This window comes from Lithohypha guttulata (assembly GCF_036872675.1).
Source record: "Lithohypha guttulata strain CCFEE 5908 chromosome Unknown scaffold_3, whole genome shotgun sequence".
Taxonomy (NCBI): domain Eukaryota; kingdom Fungi; phylum Ascomycota; class Eurotiomycetes; order Chaetothyriales; family Trichomeriaceae; genus Lithohypha; species Lithohypha guttulata.
In genome coordinates this window covers 3634512-3653974 of record NW_027042752.1, presented here as the reverse complement: position 1 = coordinate 3653974, position 19463 = coordinate 3634512, and the positions used below count along the sequence as shown (strand labels likewise).

Here is a 19463-nt window from a genome sequence, read left to right as displayed (position 1 = left end):
CCGGCTTTCTTCTCAAGTTGACCTTACTGTGTTAGCTCGAGATCAAGTAGAGCTGAACATAATCGAAGGATCTTGTTTTTTCAGGTATAAACAGTGATTATCTTTGAGGGAACCAACAGGAACGAGTATGAAGAAGCATTTTGGCCCAGATCATTACTCGTACTTCAGTGGTTCCCTCTTTTGTTTCAACATGGGCCCTTCGCATTGTAAGATGGTAATGTCGATAGTCGATCAGCGATGACGACTGGTTCCTCCTGTCCTATACTGCGACGATTCAATGGCGTGTCACCAATCAAATGATCCGTCGAATCCTTCTGGCTGATCTCCCGCTAGCAGGCCAGCCACGTTCAGTAATTGTGCAGAATCCAATGCATCTTCCCAGATCCAATCAATGAACGGCTGCGCGACAGTTGCCTGACTGTCGATACTGAAAGTTGCTCCTGCATTTTCCGGGACAAAGTCGTGAGGTGCATCTAAGGTTACCACGCTGGTCTCCTCCAATGAGTTATGTTCAATGTTCGAGGCACGGCTTTGAAGAGTGCCCAACATGGTGTGTAATCGCTCAAGCTCCGCTTTGCGGTGGTAAGCAATCAGATTACTCTTGATGGTCAGGTCGTCGATAACGCGATGTACCTTCTTCAACTCTGCCGATAGATCTTCAATCAGAAGAGGGTCAAGGAAAGATGCCATAAGTGCTATGATGCCTGAGCAGAATGCGGACTCGAGATCGAAAGGAATAAACGCTGCTAATGAAGTTCAGTCCTTGTGCATCAACTGGGAATGACAGTTAGCGATACCTAGCAGATCCTGACTCTGCAGTACTGATAGAATAGTCAGGGATCCTTCAGACGAATCTGCACACATCTGGAGCAGCACTCGCAGACGCTGTATTGATACAATGATGTTTGACGACGTGGCTTCTGCTTCCAAGCGCTTTTCGAACAGGCTGAAAAGCAGTGGTCGCGTTGTTAGCACGATACACTACCGAAACCACAGTCATTCACTACAAGGAGCGATTGTGGCTGAGAACGGACATACATGATGATACTGAAGATGCAGAGTAGCTGCCAGTCTTGATATACCTGCTTTGGGATCGTCTAGGTTGAGTCTGATGGATTTGCTTAGCTCTTCAGCAATACTAGCCACACTGGTGATCGATGATCTCGTGCTGGTCAAGAACCTCTTGTCAAGTCGTCCATCTGGTCCATACGCCGCTAGAGGCATTCAGTCTGAGGAATGTGTTCCGCGTAATAAAGGCTACTTACTGTCGACAACTTGCGCGACTATCCGACATAATTTTATATGCAGACGCAGTGCTGCAGCTCGTTCGTTGGACCAATATGTCGGGAGACTGGCGTTGATGTTCTCGTCGGCGATCTGCACTGGCAAGCCCATAAGCGACGAAAGCTCTCTGTCTAAGATGTAGACAGTCCACCATATGTGTCGTGCACGCTCGATCTGTGATGTGGCAAAGAGTTCGGCCGGCAGATCTGTGTGCATGCCCTGAAAGAGAGCTGTGCGTATGGCATGCCCAATCTAATCCATCGTCAGTAGGACTCTGAAAGCTGCTGGTAGGTTGATAGAGCTCACAGTAATATAGGCTCCATACCTGAAATCTGCACACTGTAAGTAAAGTGCTGAACAGCAAAATATTTCTGCCGTTGTAAATGGGTCGATCCATAACTGAGGAACATTCTGCAGAAGTCGCAGTGCTTGGATGAAAAGGTCAACACCTGGTGGTTTCCCCTTCTCGGTGCTTCTAGATGTGAACGCTTTTCCAAAGGCCATGATCAACAAGTAGTGGATGTACCAGAGCTTTCTCTTCTGTGCCTTGTCTGATACGTCTTCGTAGAGACAATGCAGCTCAGACATGAATACCTCCTCATGGAATACGTGATAGGCTTCTCCGATGTGAAATTGGACGGAGCTAATCAGATAAAGTGCATGGTCGAAGGAAGGTAGAGTAATCCCGTCTCCATGCTTGCTTCGTCTTCGTTCACTACAAGTAAGGACTGTTGGATAAGTGCGGCCTCAATCGAAATAGCAGGCTTGCCTGCAATTTTTCCTTGATCGGCGACTTGGGCTCGACTGCTGTCATTACTGCGACGAGAAACGTTGTCTGGCATCTCCTCCAGAGCTGCCAATCTATTCTCAAGTGACAATGATGCAGACCGTGATGCAAAGACTGCCCTCTCCGGACTCTTGAAAGGAGGATAAAGAAGTTTAGATTATCAAGCACCAGAAGACGCTGAAGTGGTCTACATACACAGACCAAGTATACAGTCTCTATCGACTAGAAATCAGGCACTACTACTCCCTTTCCTTGCTTCTCGGCTAGAGGCAGAATGATATTGGCAGCAGCAAGATCCGTGAGGCTGAGACCCACGCTTTTGTACACAACAAACCCGTCCTGAAGAGATTGCTGCATCTTCTGAGAAAAGTCAGTGGAAGAGGAGCCACGCATATGCAATAGCTCGCCGAGCTCAGTAATCTGCTCAGCTCGTAGCCCACTCTGTATGATCTCACCTGAAGATTTTAGGACTTCACTGCGATCGTCACACACCACTATCCCACTAGCTGACTGAGATGCCTCCGAAACAAGTGCAGGATCTATCTCTATCATATTCGCCTGCCAAGAGCCAATTGCGGAGATGAAACAGTGTCTTGCGCTTTCGTCTTTTGTGAGATATTGTGCAGGAAATACTGGACTCGATGCAGGAGTCGTGCAGAAAATGACGTCGGCTTGGCCTACAGCTTCCTGCAAGCTTTGCTCGTAGTTAGAATCGCCAGGATCGAGAGCAGTCAATGTCGCGGGCGACTTCCATATCCTTTCATTGTCCTGCTGCACTTGCTCGACCATAGACCTCGCTCGATCGATCGAGCGATTGACGACCGTGACACATTTAACCTCTTCACCTCGCAGGGCCAGTGCTAGCCTGACGTGCCACAACGCCGTCTTGCCTGCACCAAAGACCACAATGTTGGCGGTATTGGATCGCCACGAATACGGTATTATAGCACTCATTGCGGTGCGGTACGCTGTAATTTCTTCTGCGTTGACAAACCCTTTGGGAAACCCATCTTCATCACATACTGCGAGGATGCCGTGCAACGTCGGCTTTGGCTTGTTAGTAGTTTTGTTCTCGTTCCCAGCAGGAGCTTCTGTGTTAGGGGAAACTATGATCTTGACACCTGGACCTTGCTCGGAGGTGAAGAGTCTGAACAACGTCTTTCGACCATCTGGACGAACAACCACTGCTGGATCTGGTTGGTATTCGCGTTCTTGAGTTGCGGAAAAGTCGCAAAGTGCTCTTGAGATGCCATTTCGAAAGTAGACAATATCATCTCTGCTGAGGTTGATGAGAATATCTTGAACAGCGGCGTCGCCAAGGACAAGACATTTAGGCATTGTGAGACAATCGGGCTTTTACAAGAATCAGGGTACGTGAATGTTTCGAAGTATTTGTTTTGAGCACAATTCGTACATTCACTACGTATGGACGACATAATCACCGCTTGATCTCTGTACTTATCACAACCATTGCGGATCTGGAGCCGAGAGACCGAAACAGGAAAATGCCCCACTCAGAAGCATCGGCTTCGAATCCGAAGGGGATTACATGAGCATTTAAGGTTGCGTACACCTTGAGCACCGTCAGAGGTTTCAACTTGCATAAAGATCTTATAACAGTACTATAGACTCCCTTCAACATAAAGGCACTAGACGTTCCAGAAACCATCGAACCACTGCGCATACTTGCTGACGAGATGCCTGCATGCCGCAGATTCAATGTAGTCGGCATCCATACAGCAGGCGAGGTATGCGATGTCGTAGTAGGTGGTGTTCTTGACGTCCCTGGTGAGACAATGTTCGAAAAGATGATGTACATGTGGACGAAGTACGATGGCATACGACAGCTGCTCATGCACGAGCCACGTGGCAGTGCTGCAATGTGCAGTAATATCATCCTTCCTCCGTGCAACAAGGAAGCGGATGCTGGATTTCTCACCATGGAACACGAGGAGTATCCACCAATGTCAGGAGCAAATACCATTGCTGTTGCAACAGTGCTCTTGGAAACTGGAATGCTCCCAATGCAAGAACCGATCACTAAATTAGCGTTGGATGCTGCGGCAGGACTGGTAACCGTAACGGCAGAATGCGAAAATGGGAAATGCAAAAGTGTTGCATTTGATAACGTCCCAGCATTCGTGTTCGCACTTGATCTCGAGATTCCCGTTTCAGGGCTAGGCGTCGTCAAGGTCGACATTGCGTGGGGCGGTATGATTTATGCCTTGGTTGACGCGTCCTCGGTAGGCCTGAAGGTGGAAAGTTCGCAGGGAAGAAAACTGGTTGAGATTGGCGAGCGCATCAAGAAGGCTGTTCAGCAACACACCAACCCAGTACATCCTGACAATCCCGAAATCAGAGGTGTAAGCATTCTTCAGTTCACAGAACCTCTGGTGAACAAAAGTGCAATCAACACGGTGGTCGTCTCTCCTGGCAGACTTGATCGTAGTCCCTGTGGTACCGGTACATGCGCCCGCTTAGCAGTCCTGCATGCTAGAGGACTCTTGAAGGAGGGTGAGGTTTTCAGACACCAGAGCATTATCGGTAGTGAATTTAAAGCGCACATCCGAGGCACCACTCAGGTAGGACAGTTTGCGGCTGTGCTTCCGACTGTTCAAGGTAGCTCGTGGATCACTAGCTATAAGCAGGTTGTGCTTGACCCCACAGATCGTTATCCAGGAGGCTTCCGGGTCGGGGATATGTGGCAGGTGATTGATCCAGAACCGTCGCTGCCTAATTGACCCGAATCAGGATGCAGACATGCAGAAGCTTTGTTTTTCCCGCATCCTGAGAAAGCTCGTGTTGATACGTACTCTGAAATGTTTTCTTGCGGACCGTAGCGAGGCAATGAAATTGTCTCGAGGTGTTTGTATCCTCTAGTCAGTTGTCCTCGAATAACCTGATCCCTGTGCGTTTTAACTAGCGGCCACCTGAGCTCCTTCCAGTCTGAGAGTATAAGACCTGACCGCTCAGTGGATTGCAAAAAGAACATCTTGTTGTGCTGGCATTTCGTGGCCCATACAAGAGGCGTGTCAGATCGCTATTAGAGCTCTTCACACATTCGTCTCCGCTTTCAGCTTCTCAGCAAAGAAGTCGACTGCCGCGAAGTAGCCTTGAATGCCTAATCCACAAATCACCGCAGTTGCTTTGTCAGACAGATAACTGTGATGCCTGAACTCCTCACGAGCATGTACGTTTGTGATATGAACCTCTATGAAGGGAGTATTGACACCTAATAATGCGTCTCTGATGGCAACGCTTGTATGTGTGTAGGCACCTGCATTAATGATCACGCCTTTGACAGCTGCATTGCCAGCGAAGCCATGGATGAAGTCGAGAATTGCGCCTTCGTGATTGGACTGGAACTTTTGCAGGACTAAATCTTGGGATGCACAACGTGATTCGACCAACGCTTCGAGATCAGCCAAAGTGGTTTTGCCGTATTTCTGCGGTTCTCTGGTTCCGAGAAGGTTCAGGTTCGGGCCATTTATGAGCAAGAGCGTCGGACGGGACGGTGTGTCAGACATGTCGGATTGCATGGAAGCCATTCCAGGACGAGTGATCTGTTCAAGTAGTGGCAATGGCATCGAAGATCTAGTCGCGAAGTTGTGCGATGGGGGATATGTACTTTGAAGTCTTCTTGAGCGGAAGGTACGGAAAAGAGCTTACCCGATAAAGAAATGCGAATTTTCCAATCAACTGCTTCAAGGGAACTCACATCGGGAATCACCAGTTCTACGTGTACTGAGAACGGTCAATCCAGTTGGTTGATTGTGAGCTTGCCTTGAATCCTGGAGCCCAGGTCGGCTGGGTCATGAGGTGCCTGTGGGTATCTCTTGTCGAGAAGCTTCGCCCGAGCAATGCCAAGCTGAGCGATGGCAGCAGGGTGTTCTTTTGCATCACATAGACGTTCATATTACGCCGTCGAAAGCAGAAGCAGATAAGTGTAAGAACTCCCTCAGCCGTTCAGCGAGTGGGTCAAAGTGAGGAATATCACTCGTGGCAACTTGGCCGAGAAAGTAAGCTTATCGATAACAAAAAATAATGTTTCAGCAACGCTGCGCATGATGTGGGCAGCGCGATGCTCACTTCCACTATGTTAAAGTGACTCCTACTGATATTGTGTTGCACTGGTAAGGACTACACAACCTGCGATCATCCGTCACAATTTCACAACATGTCATTATCCGCCGAGAACAAGCCCATACATACAATCCTCCTCGATGCCTCCCCGATCCTCTTGAACACACCATCGATATCGACGCTGACCGCGACATGCAATACACTTGTGACCACTTCTGCAGTCATATCCGAAATCAAGGGCGAAGAAGCACGCAATCGTTTCGAGACACTCTATAAGCCGTTCATTGAAATCCATACACCCAAACCAGAGAGCATAAAGTTAGTGCGGGACTTTGCGAGGCGGACAGGTGATCTAGCTGTGCTTAGTGCAACTGATATTGAGGTCCTTGCACTAGCTTACGAACTCGAATGCGAGCGCAATGGTGGGGACTGGAGATTGAGGAGTGTGCCTGGTCAGAAGAGGGTCAATGGCGCTCCTCCTAAGAAGGAAGAACAATTGGCGATAGTGCAGGGTGACGACGCTCCATCAGTGGCAGACACAACCCGCGATGCTGCCGGAACAGCTGGGGAGGACAAGAGACTCGAAGAGACTACTGAGGGTTTGCGTGCTGCAACACTCGAGAGTGCTGTCCTAGGACAACAACCACAAGAAGAGTCTGTGCCTCTTCAAGCGAAAGATGAGGTTGAAGAGATACTAAAGCCAGAAGTGGATGGAGTACCTGAGCTGGAGGAAGACAACTCAGCAGATTCTGACGACGGTTGGATCACACCATTGAACATCAAACGTAGGAAGGCGAAAGACGAAGGCGCAGCAGACACGAAAGACCAACCACAAAAGACGTTGCAAGTAGCCACAATGACAGGTGATTTTGCCATGCAGAATGTCCTTCTTCAGATGAACCTGAATCTTCTGAGCACCAAGAGCTGCAAACGAATCACCAATATCAAACAGACTATCTTCCGCTGTCATGCATGCTTCCAGACTACCAGAGACATGAGCAAACAGTTCTGTCCTCGATGCGGTAAGCCCACGCTGACGAGAGTGACATGCACAACCAACGACAAGGGTGAGGTCAAGTTGCATCTGAAAGCAAATTATCAGTGGAATAACAGAGGAAACGTTTATTCTGTACCGAGGCCAACTGCAGGAACTGCCAACCAGAAATGGAAAGGACCTAAATCTGGTGGTGGTCAAAGTGGTTGGGGAAATGATCTGATACTGACGGAGGATCAGAAAGAATACCAGCGTGCTGTCAAGGGCCAGCAAAGATCAAGGCAGAAGGACCTGATGGATGAAGACAGTCTGCCGGGTATCTTGACTGGTCAGCGAAGTAGTGCAGGTCGGATACAAGTAGGCGCTGGAAAGAGCATTAATTCGAGGAAGCGGTAACGTGGTCTCAGTCGAAATCTTGTCGTATCAAAATCACATTGCTAGATCTCCTCTTTTACTCCGATATGGTAGCCTTGATGAATGTATAGTCTTCGGGGTATGCGCCTTCCTTCAGTTGCGCCTGCCCAATCTTGATCTTGCGGTTCGTGTGCTTCCCGAGTATCAATGCCTCATAACTCCGCCACCATCCTCATAGTTGGCGGATGGTGTTTTCTTTCCTTCGCAGCCTCTTTGATCACGACTTTGCAGCCGTTTTGTTCTCTGAATCCAGGTCAATTTTTGCGCAATATGTCTCTGGCATTCTTCGTACCTTGCTGTGTCAAAAGCAGACCATATCGTTTCTTCAGTGTGACGCGGTGCCTGCAGAAATGATCAGCTACCTCGTTTCCTGCTGATTTGAAACCCTCGTACCTGCTATACTTGTCGTCTGGTGAAAACCTTGCGGGATGGGCAGATTTCGTGACCACTCCGTCCAATACCTTCTTCAATGTGTAAATACGCTTGCCCGACGACGGGTCTTCAGTGTACATCAAATGCATGGCGACTGGCTGATGAAGTAGTGAAGCACGAATAGAAACAGCGACGATAGCGGAATTGTATGCAACATTTTTGAATTGTTCACTTCTCTGCGTAAAAAAAGTAAACCTTATTGGAGAGGCTCTTGAGTGGCCCGTGGTTGGAGAAGCTTTTCCCACCCAAACTTCCCTCAGATCCTCGCTTCTTCTGCCTCCATCCCACAAATCAGATCCTGAGCATACGACACTTTACTCGTCTGGTCAGCAGAAATGGAGAAGTCAACAGCATGAACGGCTCTTAGGGCTCCTACCGACTGTTGTGACCTTTCCTTCTTTGCTCATCATGCATGTTTTGTTACCAGTTACCACTTACCAGAGCGATTTATTCGTTACCGCCCAACGCTAACTTGGTCACCATCTCTTTGCGCCGCAAACCCTCCATGCGACAGTATTGGCAAGGAAGCCTATGCCGACAGGTGGTATGAGACAACAATTATGATGATAGGTGACTCTCAATTACACACATACAAACAGGAAGCATTCACGGTAAGCCACAGCACCTTGTTATTCACATTCGTCCTCCTTCTGGTGATGACTTTTTGAATTGGCTCAAGTGGTTGGCACTTTGATTTCAGCTGCCACTCGTGAAGCATTTCATGTATTAGACTACAACGGTATCTGATCGATATCTACCCTCAACATTTTCGCACAATCTCAACCCGTTGGGTGCTAATTTGTGAACGCAGTGCGAAAAAGACAATGTCTGAGGTGACAATACATCCTCGGCCCATTGGTCGTACCGGCGCTCAGAAGAAGAACAGCATGAGAGGTGGTCGAAGGCCCAATTACAACATCATTCATCGCAACCTCCTCCCAGTCGAAGTTCACCCTCTACCTCCTCTCATCCCTCACAATCCGCTTTCACTCGTCTCGATAGCCCTTTCATACATCATATCAGTCCTCGCACCACCAAAGAGAAAGGTTTACAAAGGCTACTTCTCCTCTGCCACTTCTAGCATCCACATCACCGACCATGAGACCCAGCGCGCCTTGTGGGAGCAGGGTTTCTTCGGTCGTGGCAGTCTGAGCAGAAGTGAGCCGACTTGGCTAGAGACAAGGAAGAAGGAAGGCGTGACAGCAGAAGAGAACACAGACAAGAGACGTAGAGAAAGGCGCAACTTCAAGATCGAGCGAGCAAAGGTTGAGCAGGCTGAGATCGAGAAGGATTTGACCTCGTCCAAGCATGACGAACGCCGACCTAGGCAGATACTACAAATTTCTCGAAGTGTACCTAATGTAGAGAATCTGAAGACTAACGCACATGATATGCATGGTATTGACGGTATTCTGAATAGCCTGTTACCTCGACGAGATCCTACTCTACCACAATTTCGCCCAGACGCGATTGAGAAACCATCGATCATCGCCATACCTTCACCAAAGATTCTCGACCTCAAAGAAGAAGATGGTATGCTCAGGGCAAATGGACACGTCAATGGAAGTGCGAACGGTGCTATCGATGGTTTTGAGGACTGGAAGAAAGCAATGGACAGGAATGGGTTGCCAACACCACCTTCGACCTCTCCTCCCTCTGAAACTAGTCAAGCAGAGAAGTTCGATCGCCCTGTCAGAAAATTGCAACGCCAGAAGACAGTTCGCTTCTCACCAACGATCGAGGCCCGAGAGTTCGACTTATCCAGTCCGGTAATTTCACCTATCAAAGCTCCAGGCAGCAGTCTAGCCCAGGAGAACAAGACGTTACAGAAGGTACAGCAGATTGACAACGCGATTAAGGAGAATAATCAAGAACATCTGCAGATATCGTTGGAGGAGGCCTTCTTTCTCACATATTCCTTGGGCATCCTGGAAGTTCATCCCTCACCATCAACCGATCCTGAACACTCAGGAGAAGCTCTTCCACCCTCAAGCCTTCTTTCACTGTTCCGACGCCACTCCTTCTTTCCGCCACGAAGCTTGTCGATGGCCTCGGAGCCCGATGATCCATTCATGTTATCCTACGCTGCATATCATCACTTCCGCTCCATGGGCTGGGTCGTCCGTTCAGGCATCAAATTCGGCGTCGATTACCTATTGTACAACCGTGGTCCAGCATTTTCGCATGCTGAATTTGCTGTGATCATCATTCCGTCCTACTCGGATCCACATTGGAGCGATACCGAACAGCAGAAGAAGAGCATGGAAAGCAAGACGAGAAAATCTTGGTGGTGGCTGCATGGCATCAACCGAGTTCAGGCTCAGGTCCTCAAGAGTTTGGTCTTGTGCTATGTTGAGGTTCCACCACCTAGTGCATTGAAGATTGAGAAGGGTGCTGCAGCAGACATCAGTGCGCTGTTCTCAAAGTACACTGTTCGAGATGTCAATGTGAAGAGGTGGACACCGAACCGTAGCAGGGATTAGCGATCAAAGTGGTCAGGGAAATAAGTCGACTCAGATCGTGGTATGGTCAGATATTCCTTCCTTCCTTAACATACACTCGTCTTGCACATAAACACGATAGTTCATGAATATCGAACCCTTTACTTGCTGAACACCTTTGCAGACTGTACGTGGTCATTTCTCTACCAACGCCTGTCGTCATTCCCACATAGACCCTGCTTGGAGCTGAAGTATTGGCTAAGGTTCCTACCCGGATTTGACCAAGTGTTCAACCAGCAGTATAATAGCACTACCTACCGCAGTTTGAACTGCTATGGCCCAGTACTCGTCCAATCGCCAGGCTGCTGCTTGGTCGAGAAGTAAACCATGAGTGGTAGGCAACTCACATACACAGTGTGTTTTTTGCTGTCAAGTTTAGATTTGAGAAGGAATCTAATCATAGAGTGACAAGTGTCTGAACGTTCAGGATTACAAAAACTGAAGGAGTAAGAAAATCATACGACGCCTGCTATCTGAGTCATATCTCCATACAAACATCAAATGCATGAGCATCGCTTCGCCTCTGAATGGTAATACAAAAGTCCTGCAGGTGTGGAACAAAATCTAGAAACGTGCTGTCCACCAATCCGGCTAGACACTTTCGTGGATGTGACCACGTCCAACTGACCACCGTTTGAGGTTGCATCTGGAGTGCAGAGCACAAGGCAAGTAGGCTTTCCCGTACATTTGATGATTGGAAAGAGACCAAGGAGTAGACTATGCCATGCCCTTGTGTCGCAGTAATGGCCGGTGTAGATATCAGTATATTCTTTGGCCAATCGCGACTCCTCCTTGCGCGCCTCCAGGCTGGTGGGAAGCACTCAAGCTTTTGCGACGTTAATGCCGCTGCTGTCTCGATCTTGTGAGTATATGGGTCGAGTCCTGGCTGTTGGTGACACGCTTTGGCCTTTAGCTGTCTGGGACGAGAAGCGTTTGTCGCCACGTCTTTGTACGCGTCAAAGTATTTTGGAGAGGTATCGCAGACACAGAAATTCGTCATGGAGCTTCCGTCCAGCTCTGCTACGCCGAAGATATAGTTGTCGGGAAACACCCTGCCTGTGGGGAGAGGATTCCAGGATGCCGGTTCTAAGGACAACCAGCTGTCCGCGGGCGAGTTCCATTCTTGATAAGTGCCAGTATTGTAACTGTTGATTTGATTAAACTCCTGCGTGTGAAACTGGCCCATTGGTTCAAGGTCTTCGAAGAAGAGCTCGGGTTGAGTGGTAAATCTTGCTACTTCGCTTGATGAAAGCCTGGTGCCACAAAGTGTAGCTTCTTGGAAAGTCTGAAATGCCATCACGAGATCGGTTGCCAAATCAAAATGGATGCGAGAGACTGGGCAGGGCGTACCGACTAACCTGGTATAGAATCAGAAAGCCACACATGCAAGAAGTGGCTGCGCTTCGAATATAATCTTCGCAGCGCTGGGCGTCATGTCGTCTGCGCAATTTGCTGCGGGTGTATACGGCGGTGCTCTTGACTTCATCGTTTCGATGCCATGACCAAGGCTGTTAGTATCCATGTGGCTTTGATCACAGAACGGTGAGAAGAGTATGGGCTCGATGGACCTCCTCGGGACCTGCCCAGGATATGATGCACAACAAGATCTTGCCAATGTCGTAGTGCATGAGATGTTTACACGCACATGGATCGAACCCAATCATTCAAATTGCGAGGTGGTGAATGATGGCTTGGCTACGAGCCTATTGATCCCCCTCCATACCATATCGGGGAGGAACAAAGTTCTTCCCCGTTCGTCGGTTCACCCAGTCGCTGAATCCAAGCAAGAGACATACTGAGAAGCCAGGACTGTCCGCCTCGATGTTATTAGCCTATTGACCGTAGCGTACATCGCTGCTTGTGGTTATGGTATTGAGTAGAGACGTTTCTTAGGTAATAAGAGCCCGTAGCGCATGTTCAATAGCCGAGAATGGATACGAGCATTCTCTTGGAAGAACAATCGGCGGCAACTTCCACACTGGATACAAGATAAGACGAGACTAATACTAGACGACAATTCTAATTCTAGCTACAGTCATGACAGCAGGATGCTTGTGTTCATCATTCTTCTGTCGAATGTCGAAAAAGGATAAAGTCGGGAATGCATACGGTCAAGCAGTGCTCATACGGTGAGACATACGAAGTGTTCAGTCCCCTGGGCCATCATGACCCGCAGGAGGACGATCTTATCTACACTTCAGATCCACGTCGCTCCGTACGAAGAAAGGAAAGAGTGTTGTGCTTCGCCACCGTCCTCGTTGATGCACACGACTGATACTGTTCGGAGGGTATGTGGAACGAAGTGCCAAGCTCAAGAGAGGAACTGCAGATTGCCGTTGCTACGTTCCACGCTCAAAACTTTCAGCCTGATAAACATGTAATTTTGCTTACCGGATTATCATTCCACATCGCATTTATAGAGAAAACATGGTTGCGTAGATCGTGATCACATGTCGCATCGACACTTGGTGTCGCAGAGATTTGCCTTAGTGATGAGGTTGTAACCGAACAGTCTAGATGTCTTGGCTGAGTGCTTTCGTACAGGTCCACATTGCTTTGGTACCGCGACTCTCTTTCAAAATCGGCTATTGGGCTAAGGTGGCTCTTTCCCCAACCAGCTGCACAGGACAAGCACCCTTCACGATGACGACATCAAAGCGCACTCGATTGTTGTCGAGCACGAAGCCTACCTAGTCACTCAGCTTTTACTGCTGCCATATCAGACTTAAACCACAAAATTGAAGCAGCTCGAAGCGAGAGCGACGGTACACCCTTGGCGGCATCTTGGCAGGTGCGTTAAGACTTTGCGGCAAACATCTGACTTTTGCTGGGCCTGAGCAGTTCGCCAAACCAAGACCCTAGCAGCCTGCTTGCAAGTTCCTGGTCACAACCTCGAAACCTTTGCTGCACGTGATACGCCATGCCAGCACTACGTACTGTTTTTTCAGCCGCACTAACGCTAGTACTTACCACTCTTGGTCATCACGAAGCTGGTGTATGACATCCGCGAAAGCACATGGCATCTTCAACAATCTTCGACTTACAAGCCAAGCTCTTTGCCAAGGTAGACATCTCTGCAACCCATTCAGAGGGAGTCCAAGCAGTGGATAAACAGGCTTCAAGGGCTGGCATGAGCGTGCTCGTTGTTCAGGCGGCGAACCTCCCACCGCTAGAATATCCCAGCGCCATGGGCTCGTGCATATTGGGTTCTGCTTAACGTCTGGCGGACAGGAACTTTCCTCGGGATTACGTATCCCTTGACATGTTAAGTTAGCAGTGTTGATCGGATATGCACCTCGACGATTTGAAAGGATGGAAACCCAAGGAACAGACTAACTTTTAGGGTGTGTTCGCATCCTCCCCCATCGAACAGGGCCCAGTCGCTTGTTAACTACCTCCTCCGTTAACTGAACGTCAAAATTTTTCGTCGAAGCAACTGCTCCCTGGATATAGAGATGGCTTCTTTGCATCGTCGGTTTCCATTGCAGCCAACGATCACCAAAGTTTAGTTGAGCAACCTCACTCCAGTCAGGCTTTCAGCACCAACAATCTTCACGGTTTACGGGCTTATCCGATGGAGGTTCTGAACGCACATTGAGATGCTCTATGCACATTACCCCTCGCAGACAAAGCTCAGCCAACTAGTACGCAGAAACTGCAAGGCCCTTTCGAAACATCAGACAACATACATACAGAGATACCTTGTCGGTTCCATCTAGTTAGCGAAGGCAGACGTTCGGCCATACGGAAGAACGATTTGCTTGCCCAGTCTCTCAGAGTCCTCAGATGTCTCACAGCCTCGGTCGTGGATAGCATTAAGGGGAAATACCAAGCACGAACAGCTGGCTGTTCAAGACTCTGAGGAAGGAGTGCTGTCCTGCCAGATCTAGAAAGTGGGGCTTTATACTGCTACAACTAAGGACATGGGGCCAGGTACCAGTACCCAACTTAAAGCCTGTCTGAGTGGTAAGCATACTCACATTCCCCATGGAGCTGTGCTCCTGACTATGTGCAGTCTTCTGTTTCTACGTTCGCCTCAACGAGGATAGAGATACTATCCATCGAGCCGTCTATATTCAGGAAAAGACGTTGCAGTCACTTACCAACAAATGTCGCGTGAAATTTGCCTGTGATCCTGGTTCACACCTTCACTTCACTCGCATCAACAGTCAAGGATTCCGCGTGCTTGTAACAGAACACTCGTTGTCTCAACTCCCTGACGGTCAAGACTTGATCATGGACATCATGGCTTGTGAGAACGAACATGCACAGGGTGATTCCAACCAGCAGGATACCCGGCATGATGGTCCTACCGATCTCGAGAAACGGCTAGATCCAGTCATCGAAACACAATATTCCGAAAGCTTTGTGGACATGAATTATTCGTTCGATGCCTTGATGGTGGCCAATCCTGATGAGTATCTCGTTCCTGCCTTCGATACACCCGAAAGCCAATACGATCAGGTCAACATGTCCTGCACTCGGCAAAATCTGTGGCCGGAACCCTCAAGTGCGTCACGCCAAAGTATCATGGCCATGTTCGAGTCAGGTTGGAGCGAACTCTTGCAAATGCAACAGACATGGTCACGATCCTGGGGTCAAACTAGATCAAGTCGAGCTGAATTCAGCCATGCTTCAGAGTGTTCAGCATCCAAAGCGTGGCAGAGGATAAATGGTTGCGATTACGAAACATACACAGAGCACAGCAGTCCGGCAATCTCCGGCGGTTTTACGCCCGTAGACATCATGACGGCAGCAACTCCTGATGATATGCTGTCTACGACCTGTATGGCCGAGCCACGACACAATGTGGCAGAAATGCCCGCATCTCAACCGATGTCCAACTTGTCTGGACAAGGCAAGCGACCAAGTCGAGGTTGTAGACTCAGGAAGAGGTCCACAGGAGAGTCTCGGCAGAGGAACCGAGAAGCCGCAGCTAGATGTCGTGCTCGTCGCAAAGGCGAAGAGGTTGATATGCTGGAGCGTATTCATAAGATGAAACTCGGAAACCAAGAACTCCGCACTGCTATACATGAATTGCAGATGCAGGTCGTGTTGATGAAATCCCTCCTTGTGCAGCATGGCTCCTGCATTGGAGATGAGCGGTCGTTGGCGTCAATGACCTAGAAGATTGAGAGTATGTTGTCACTGTCGGCTTAACGACTTGCTTGTATCTGCAGTGTCGTTTTGTACTCTGCAGGCCTTACTGGACACAGCCAAGAGGCTCTAGCCGCAGCCGAAAGTCACGACTTCCTGCTCGTAGCGCGGTACGAGACAGATACTTTCATGGTACTGAAGCTGTACCATTGCTCTGTTCACCCGTTCGACAGAGCACAAGTATTTACCTTAGTCCTACACATATATTCGAAGATCTACGAACAAGATTCAATTCCTTCTTCGGTACTGGTGAAGCAGAGATTACGCAGCGATTACGCTGATTCAGATTCGATCTCAATGTGAGCCAGATATGGGCACCAGTCGTGTAGGAGACACTCTAAATGAACGTACATACGGTATAGTTGGACGAAGGAGTCTTCGTTTGTCAACAGTTCTCCTGGCGCTGACTACGAACGCGGCAGCTTATTTACTGTTTTGACGTATTCATAATTCATTTGAGACGGCGGCTTAGGATTGACCAATCCGCCCAATTGCCTGCTTGAGTCTGCTTTGATCTAAGGCCGCCCATCTGCTATTTCGAAAACCACATACCACACCAGTGCCTCTTTCTCTTTTCTTTCAACGGTGTATATAACTTAAACGTACTTGCTAGCAGGGACCGCAACACTCTCCACTCGTTGTATCTCTGCTGTCGGTCTTACGTGGTAAAATATGACAGTCGACGGAGCAGACCGTTCCCAAGCAATTTCGAGCTTCGGCACGCCACATACAGAGCTTACAAGACGATCGGGTCCCATTGGCATATTTTCGAGCAGGAAGACAGGCCCACTATAGAGCTCATGTACGAGCGAGTACAATTTTTCAGTCATCGTTACATCACGACAAACTTGAACAGAGTCACAAATTTGCCGAAAAAGATAAATAGATGCTCCTGCAACCATGACTTTGTGAGTGAGCCAGACAACTAAGAAGTCGGGGATTTGTGACAGAGAAGTATACGTATTCTCGGAGAGGCGAGGTAAGGATGTCAAAATTTGTGGAAAGCATTCTGCTTCGAATAGGAAAGTTATGGTCTTCAGAGAATTTAGTGGGAAGCAGGGCTGGGGTAATCTCAATGTATTTGACCGTTCTACATGTTTTTCTTTATGTTGGATGCAAGAGTACTTTTTGTCGATAAGCTATGAGACTCTCGAAGGATCAACCCCAATTTTAATGCAAGGTGAAGGTGACAGAATGTGTAGTGAAGATCATGTCCGTACTTCAGCAAACAGGACAAGCTAGATCAAGAGACCTTCAAGAGTGCGGTTCGTGGTGCTGAGTTTGCTTTCTGAAATTTGTGCTTCCCTTGGTTTCAATCAGCATTTGCGCCACCTTCCTGATCACAATCCACACTCGCTCCTTCCTCCTCATCACAACAAAGCATATATTCCATCACTCATAATTTTTGGCCGGAATTGCAGCAACACAAAATTCAATAAGGTCAGTTGATTTCCTTGCACATTTCAACATGCTAGTTTCATGCCTTAAGTAGATTATGATGACATGAGGCTTTTCTCAAGTTGTACTTTGCTAGACTTAGAAACCGTTACCATTGCCTCGACGGCGACCAGGATCTGGCTTTGTATGAGGAGAAACGTGGGTTGTCGTTCAATGAATGTGGATAAGGAGTTAGTGGAGTGGTGTTTAGTGAAGTGTGGTTTGATGTGTGGTGTGGACTGTGTGTCCCGAAGAGAGGTGTTTGAGATGGGGACTTGAATGAGAGCGATATACTCTTCTTTCAGTCTGAATGTCAATTCACTCCTTCTAATGTAATTGCACGATAGTGATTTCTGCTAACTTCAACGACAAACAAATCGCGAACTTTTTAGCCTATTTTTCGAACTTATCCATTACCACGTAAGCCGTCAAATCTAGCTTAGGCAAGTGATCCAACATTCTAATACTCTTTTCATTTCGTCGACTGTGTTGCAACAGCACTTGCGAACAAAGGCTAGGACGGACTTGACCATACAGGTATGTGGCCTTCGTACATCGAATATGGGTGTAAATAGGGTTCTTATCACCCCGAATTTAATCAGATCTGAAGCATAATCCCCACTCGCATCGTAACCCGAGACAAATATCCTCAGGATACTCAAGATAAACCATTACTTTGTTCACCATTCGTCAGAGCATGAGTGTTCGCCGTGTGTCTGAACACATCCTCCAGGATCTTCAAGCCGGACTGAATCTCCTCATCAGTACTGTTGATCGGTGGTCCAATCCTGAAGACTTTGCCATCTTGTAGCTGACTCCAGAGACCTCGTTTCACCATGTTCCTGGATAGCTCTCCGGCTAACTCGACTGCAGGTTCTTTACCATCACGATCAGATACAATTTCGATGCCAGCCATCAAGCCTCGACCGCGAACGTCGCCGATGCAGCCATATCTCTCTTGCAGATGACGAAGTCCAGCGAGTAGTTGCTGACTTCGAGCCGTCACAGCCTCCAAAGTGCCTTTTCTCGTCACAATCTCGAGAACCTTTCCACCTACCGCGGTAACTAGAGGATCATTTGCATGGGTGGTGAAGAACAAAAACCCCCTCTCGTTGGCAACTCGATCAATCTCTTGGCTCGTGATAGCCGCACTGACTGGAAGCCCGTTTCCTAGCGGTTTACTCAGAGTAAGTATATCCGGCACGATGTCCTCATGGTCAATGCCGAATAGCTTACCGGTCCTGCCTAGGCCAGTTTGAGCTTCGTCAACGATCAAAAGAGCTCTTCGTTGTTCGCAATGACGTTTCAGAGCTGCGAGGTAACCAGGCGGCAAGACATGAATTCCTCCATCGCCCTGGATACACTCGACCAGGCAGGCAGCTATAGACCCGTTCGATGCTTGATCTATCAGACTCCATCCATAATCCAGTTCGGTTTTCCAATCGTAGCTACCATCCTTGTGTCGAAATATCGAGCGGTAACTATTTGGTTGAGGCAGCATGAATTGTCCGGGTACAGAAGGCCCTGCACTTGTTAGCGTTCAAGAATGGCGAGATAATGGGATACGAACCCTGCCCTCGACGGCCACCTTGATACTGAGCACCCTGAGCAGCGCCACTCATACCATGCCATGACTGCGCCAATCCCACGATTTCAAACTTGCCAGTATACATCTTTGCAAGTTTGATTGCGGCCTCATTGCTTTCCGAGCCTGTGCTAAGGAACAAGACACGGTCAAGACCAGGGGGCAGCAGGCTCGTGAGACGTTTTGCCAGGTTGATTGTTGGTGGTGACACCATACGGGAAGATATGTGTATGAGCTTGTCCGCATACTCTTTAATCACTTCGACGACTTCGGGGTGACTATGTCCTAACAGACACGACATCTGATGGCCTCAGTGACTGCAAAAGGTTCGGAGCTGGATTCTTATGCTTGGGAAGAGGCCGTCTCACCTGTCCAGATGTCCAGTCCAGGATCTTGGAACCAGACTCGGTGTAGAGATATGCACCTCGGGCGTGGGTGATAACTGAGGCTTGAATGTCCGACCCATAGCTGGCTAAGCATATCCGATCCTCCTCGAGGTTGTTCACACTACCAATGTCGTGGGTTTGGTGTGAAGATTTCGCGGAGGGTTTCGAGCGTTTTCTGGGGTGCGTTATCGTATTGCTGTCTCCATGGCGTCGTTTCTTTCACGGGTGGTCAGCATAATCTCAACGCCTGGGCTTTACTTGACCTACTAATGTCATAGTACTTGAGCTGCGAAGGTGATCTCGTATGCTCGAAGGAGTATAATACTGAGGTGTTGGTGCAAAGTGCTACTCGAGTACAGTCTGCAGCTGGGGCTTCGGGGACGCACGGCTATAGCCATAGCAC

General features: G+C 48.6%; 9 protein-coding genes across 9 annotated transcripts; 4 read left to right on the top strand and 5 right to left on the bottom strand.

Moving 5' to 3' along the window:
• Nucleotides 1-292: 292 nt before the first annotated feature.
• LTR64_005126 (uncharacterized protein) lies at nt 293-690 on the bottom strand (the record flags this gene model as incomplete). Its single annotated transcript, XM_064899468.1, has 2 exons — nt 293-318; nt 420-690. The coding sequence occupies 2 exons, from the start codon at nt 688-690 to the stop codon at nt 293-295; spliced, it is 297 nt and encodes a 98-aa protein (XP_064755425.1).
• Nucleotides 691-2293: 1603 nt separating this feature from the next.
• On the bottom strand, nt 2294-3409 carry LTR64_005125 (uncharacterized protein; the record flags this gene model as incomplete). The annotated part of the gene is made up of 1 exon (XM_064899467.1): nt 2294-3409. One exon carries the CDS (start codon nt 3407-3409, stop codon nt 2294-2296), a length of 1116 nt encoding a protein of 371 aa, XP_064755424.1.
• Nucleotides 3410-3867: 458 nt separating this feature from the next.
• On the top strand, nt 3868-4468 carry LTR64_005124 (uncharacterized protein; the record flags this gene model as incomplete). The annotated part of the gene is made up of 2 exons (XM_064899466.1): nt 3868-4434; nt 4457-4468. 2 exons carry the CDS (start codon nt 3868-3870, stop codon nt 4466-4468), a joined length of 579 nt encoding a protein of 192 aa, XP_064755423.1.
• Nucleotides 4469-5124: 656 nt separating this feature from the next.
• On the bottom strand, nt 5125-5598 carry LTR64_005123 (uncharacterized protein; the record flags this gene model as incomplete). The annotated part of the gene is made up of 2 exons (XM_064899465.1): nt 5125-5192; nt 5256-5598. 2 exons carry the CDS (start codon nt 5596-5598, stop codon nt 5125-5127), a joined length of 411 nt encoding a protein of 136 aa, XP_064755422.1.
• A 650-nt stretch (nt 5599-6248) lies between these two features.
• Nucleotides 6249-7544, top strand: nob1 (20S-pre-rRNA D-site endonuclease nob1; the record flags this gene model as incomplete). The annotated part of the gene is made up of 1 exon (XM_064899464.1): nt 6249-7544. The coding sequence occupies one exon, from the start codon at nt 6249-6251 to the stop codon at nt 7542-7544; it is 1296 nt and encodes a 431-aa protein (XP_064755421.1).
• A 272-nt stretch (nt 7545-7816) lies between these two features.
• Nucleotides 7817-8083, bottom strand: NOP10 (snoRNP complex protein; the record flags this gene model as incomplete). The annotated part of the gene is made up of 2 exons (XM_064899463.1): nt 7817-7904; nt 7956-8083. The coding sequence occupies 2 exons, from the start codon at nt 8081-8083 to the stop codon at nt 7817-7819; spliced, it is 216 nt and encodes a 71-aa protein (XP_064755420.1).
• A 735-nt stretch (nt 8084-8818) lies between these two features.
• SEN2 (tRNA splicing endonuclease subunit sen2) lies at nt 8819-10477 on the top strand (the record flags this gene model as incomplete). Its single annotated transcript, XM_064899462.1, has 1 exon — nt 8819-10477. One exon carries the CDS (start codon nt 8819-8821, stop codon nt 10475-10477), a length of 1659 nt encoding a protein of 552 aa, XP_064755419.1.
• A 3941-nt stretch (nt 10478-14418) lies between these two features.
• LTR64_005119 (uncharacterized protein) lies at nt 14419-15622 on the top strand (the record flags this gene model as incomplete). Its single annotated transcript, XM_064899461.1, has 2 exons — nt 14419-14461; nt 14511-15622. 2 exons carry the CDS (start codon nt 14419-14421, stop codon nt 15620-15622), a joined length of 1155 nt encoding a protein of 384 aa, XP_064755418.1.
• Nucleotides 15623-17747: 2125 nt separating this feature from the next.
• LTR64_005118 (uncharacterized protein) lies at nt 17748-18762 on the bottom strand (the record flags this gene model as incomplete). Its single annotated transcript, XM_064899460.1, has 2 exons — nt 17748-18613; nt 18660-18762. The coding sequence occupies 2 exons, from the start codon at nt 18760-18762 to the stop codon at nt 17748-17750; spliced, it is 969 nt and encodes a 322-aa protein (XP_064755417.1).
• Between the last annotated feature and the right edge of the window lie 701 nt (nt 18763-19463).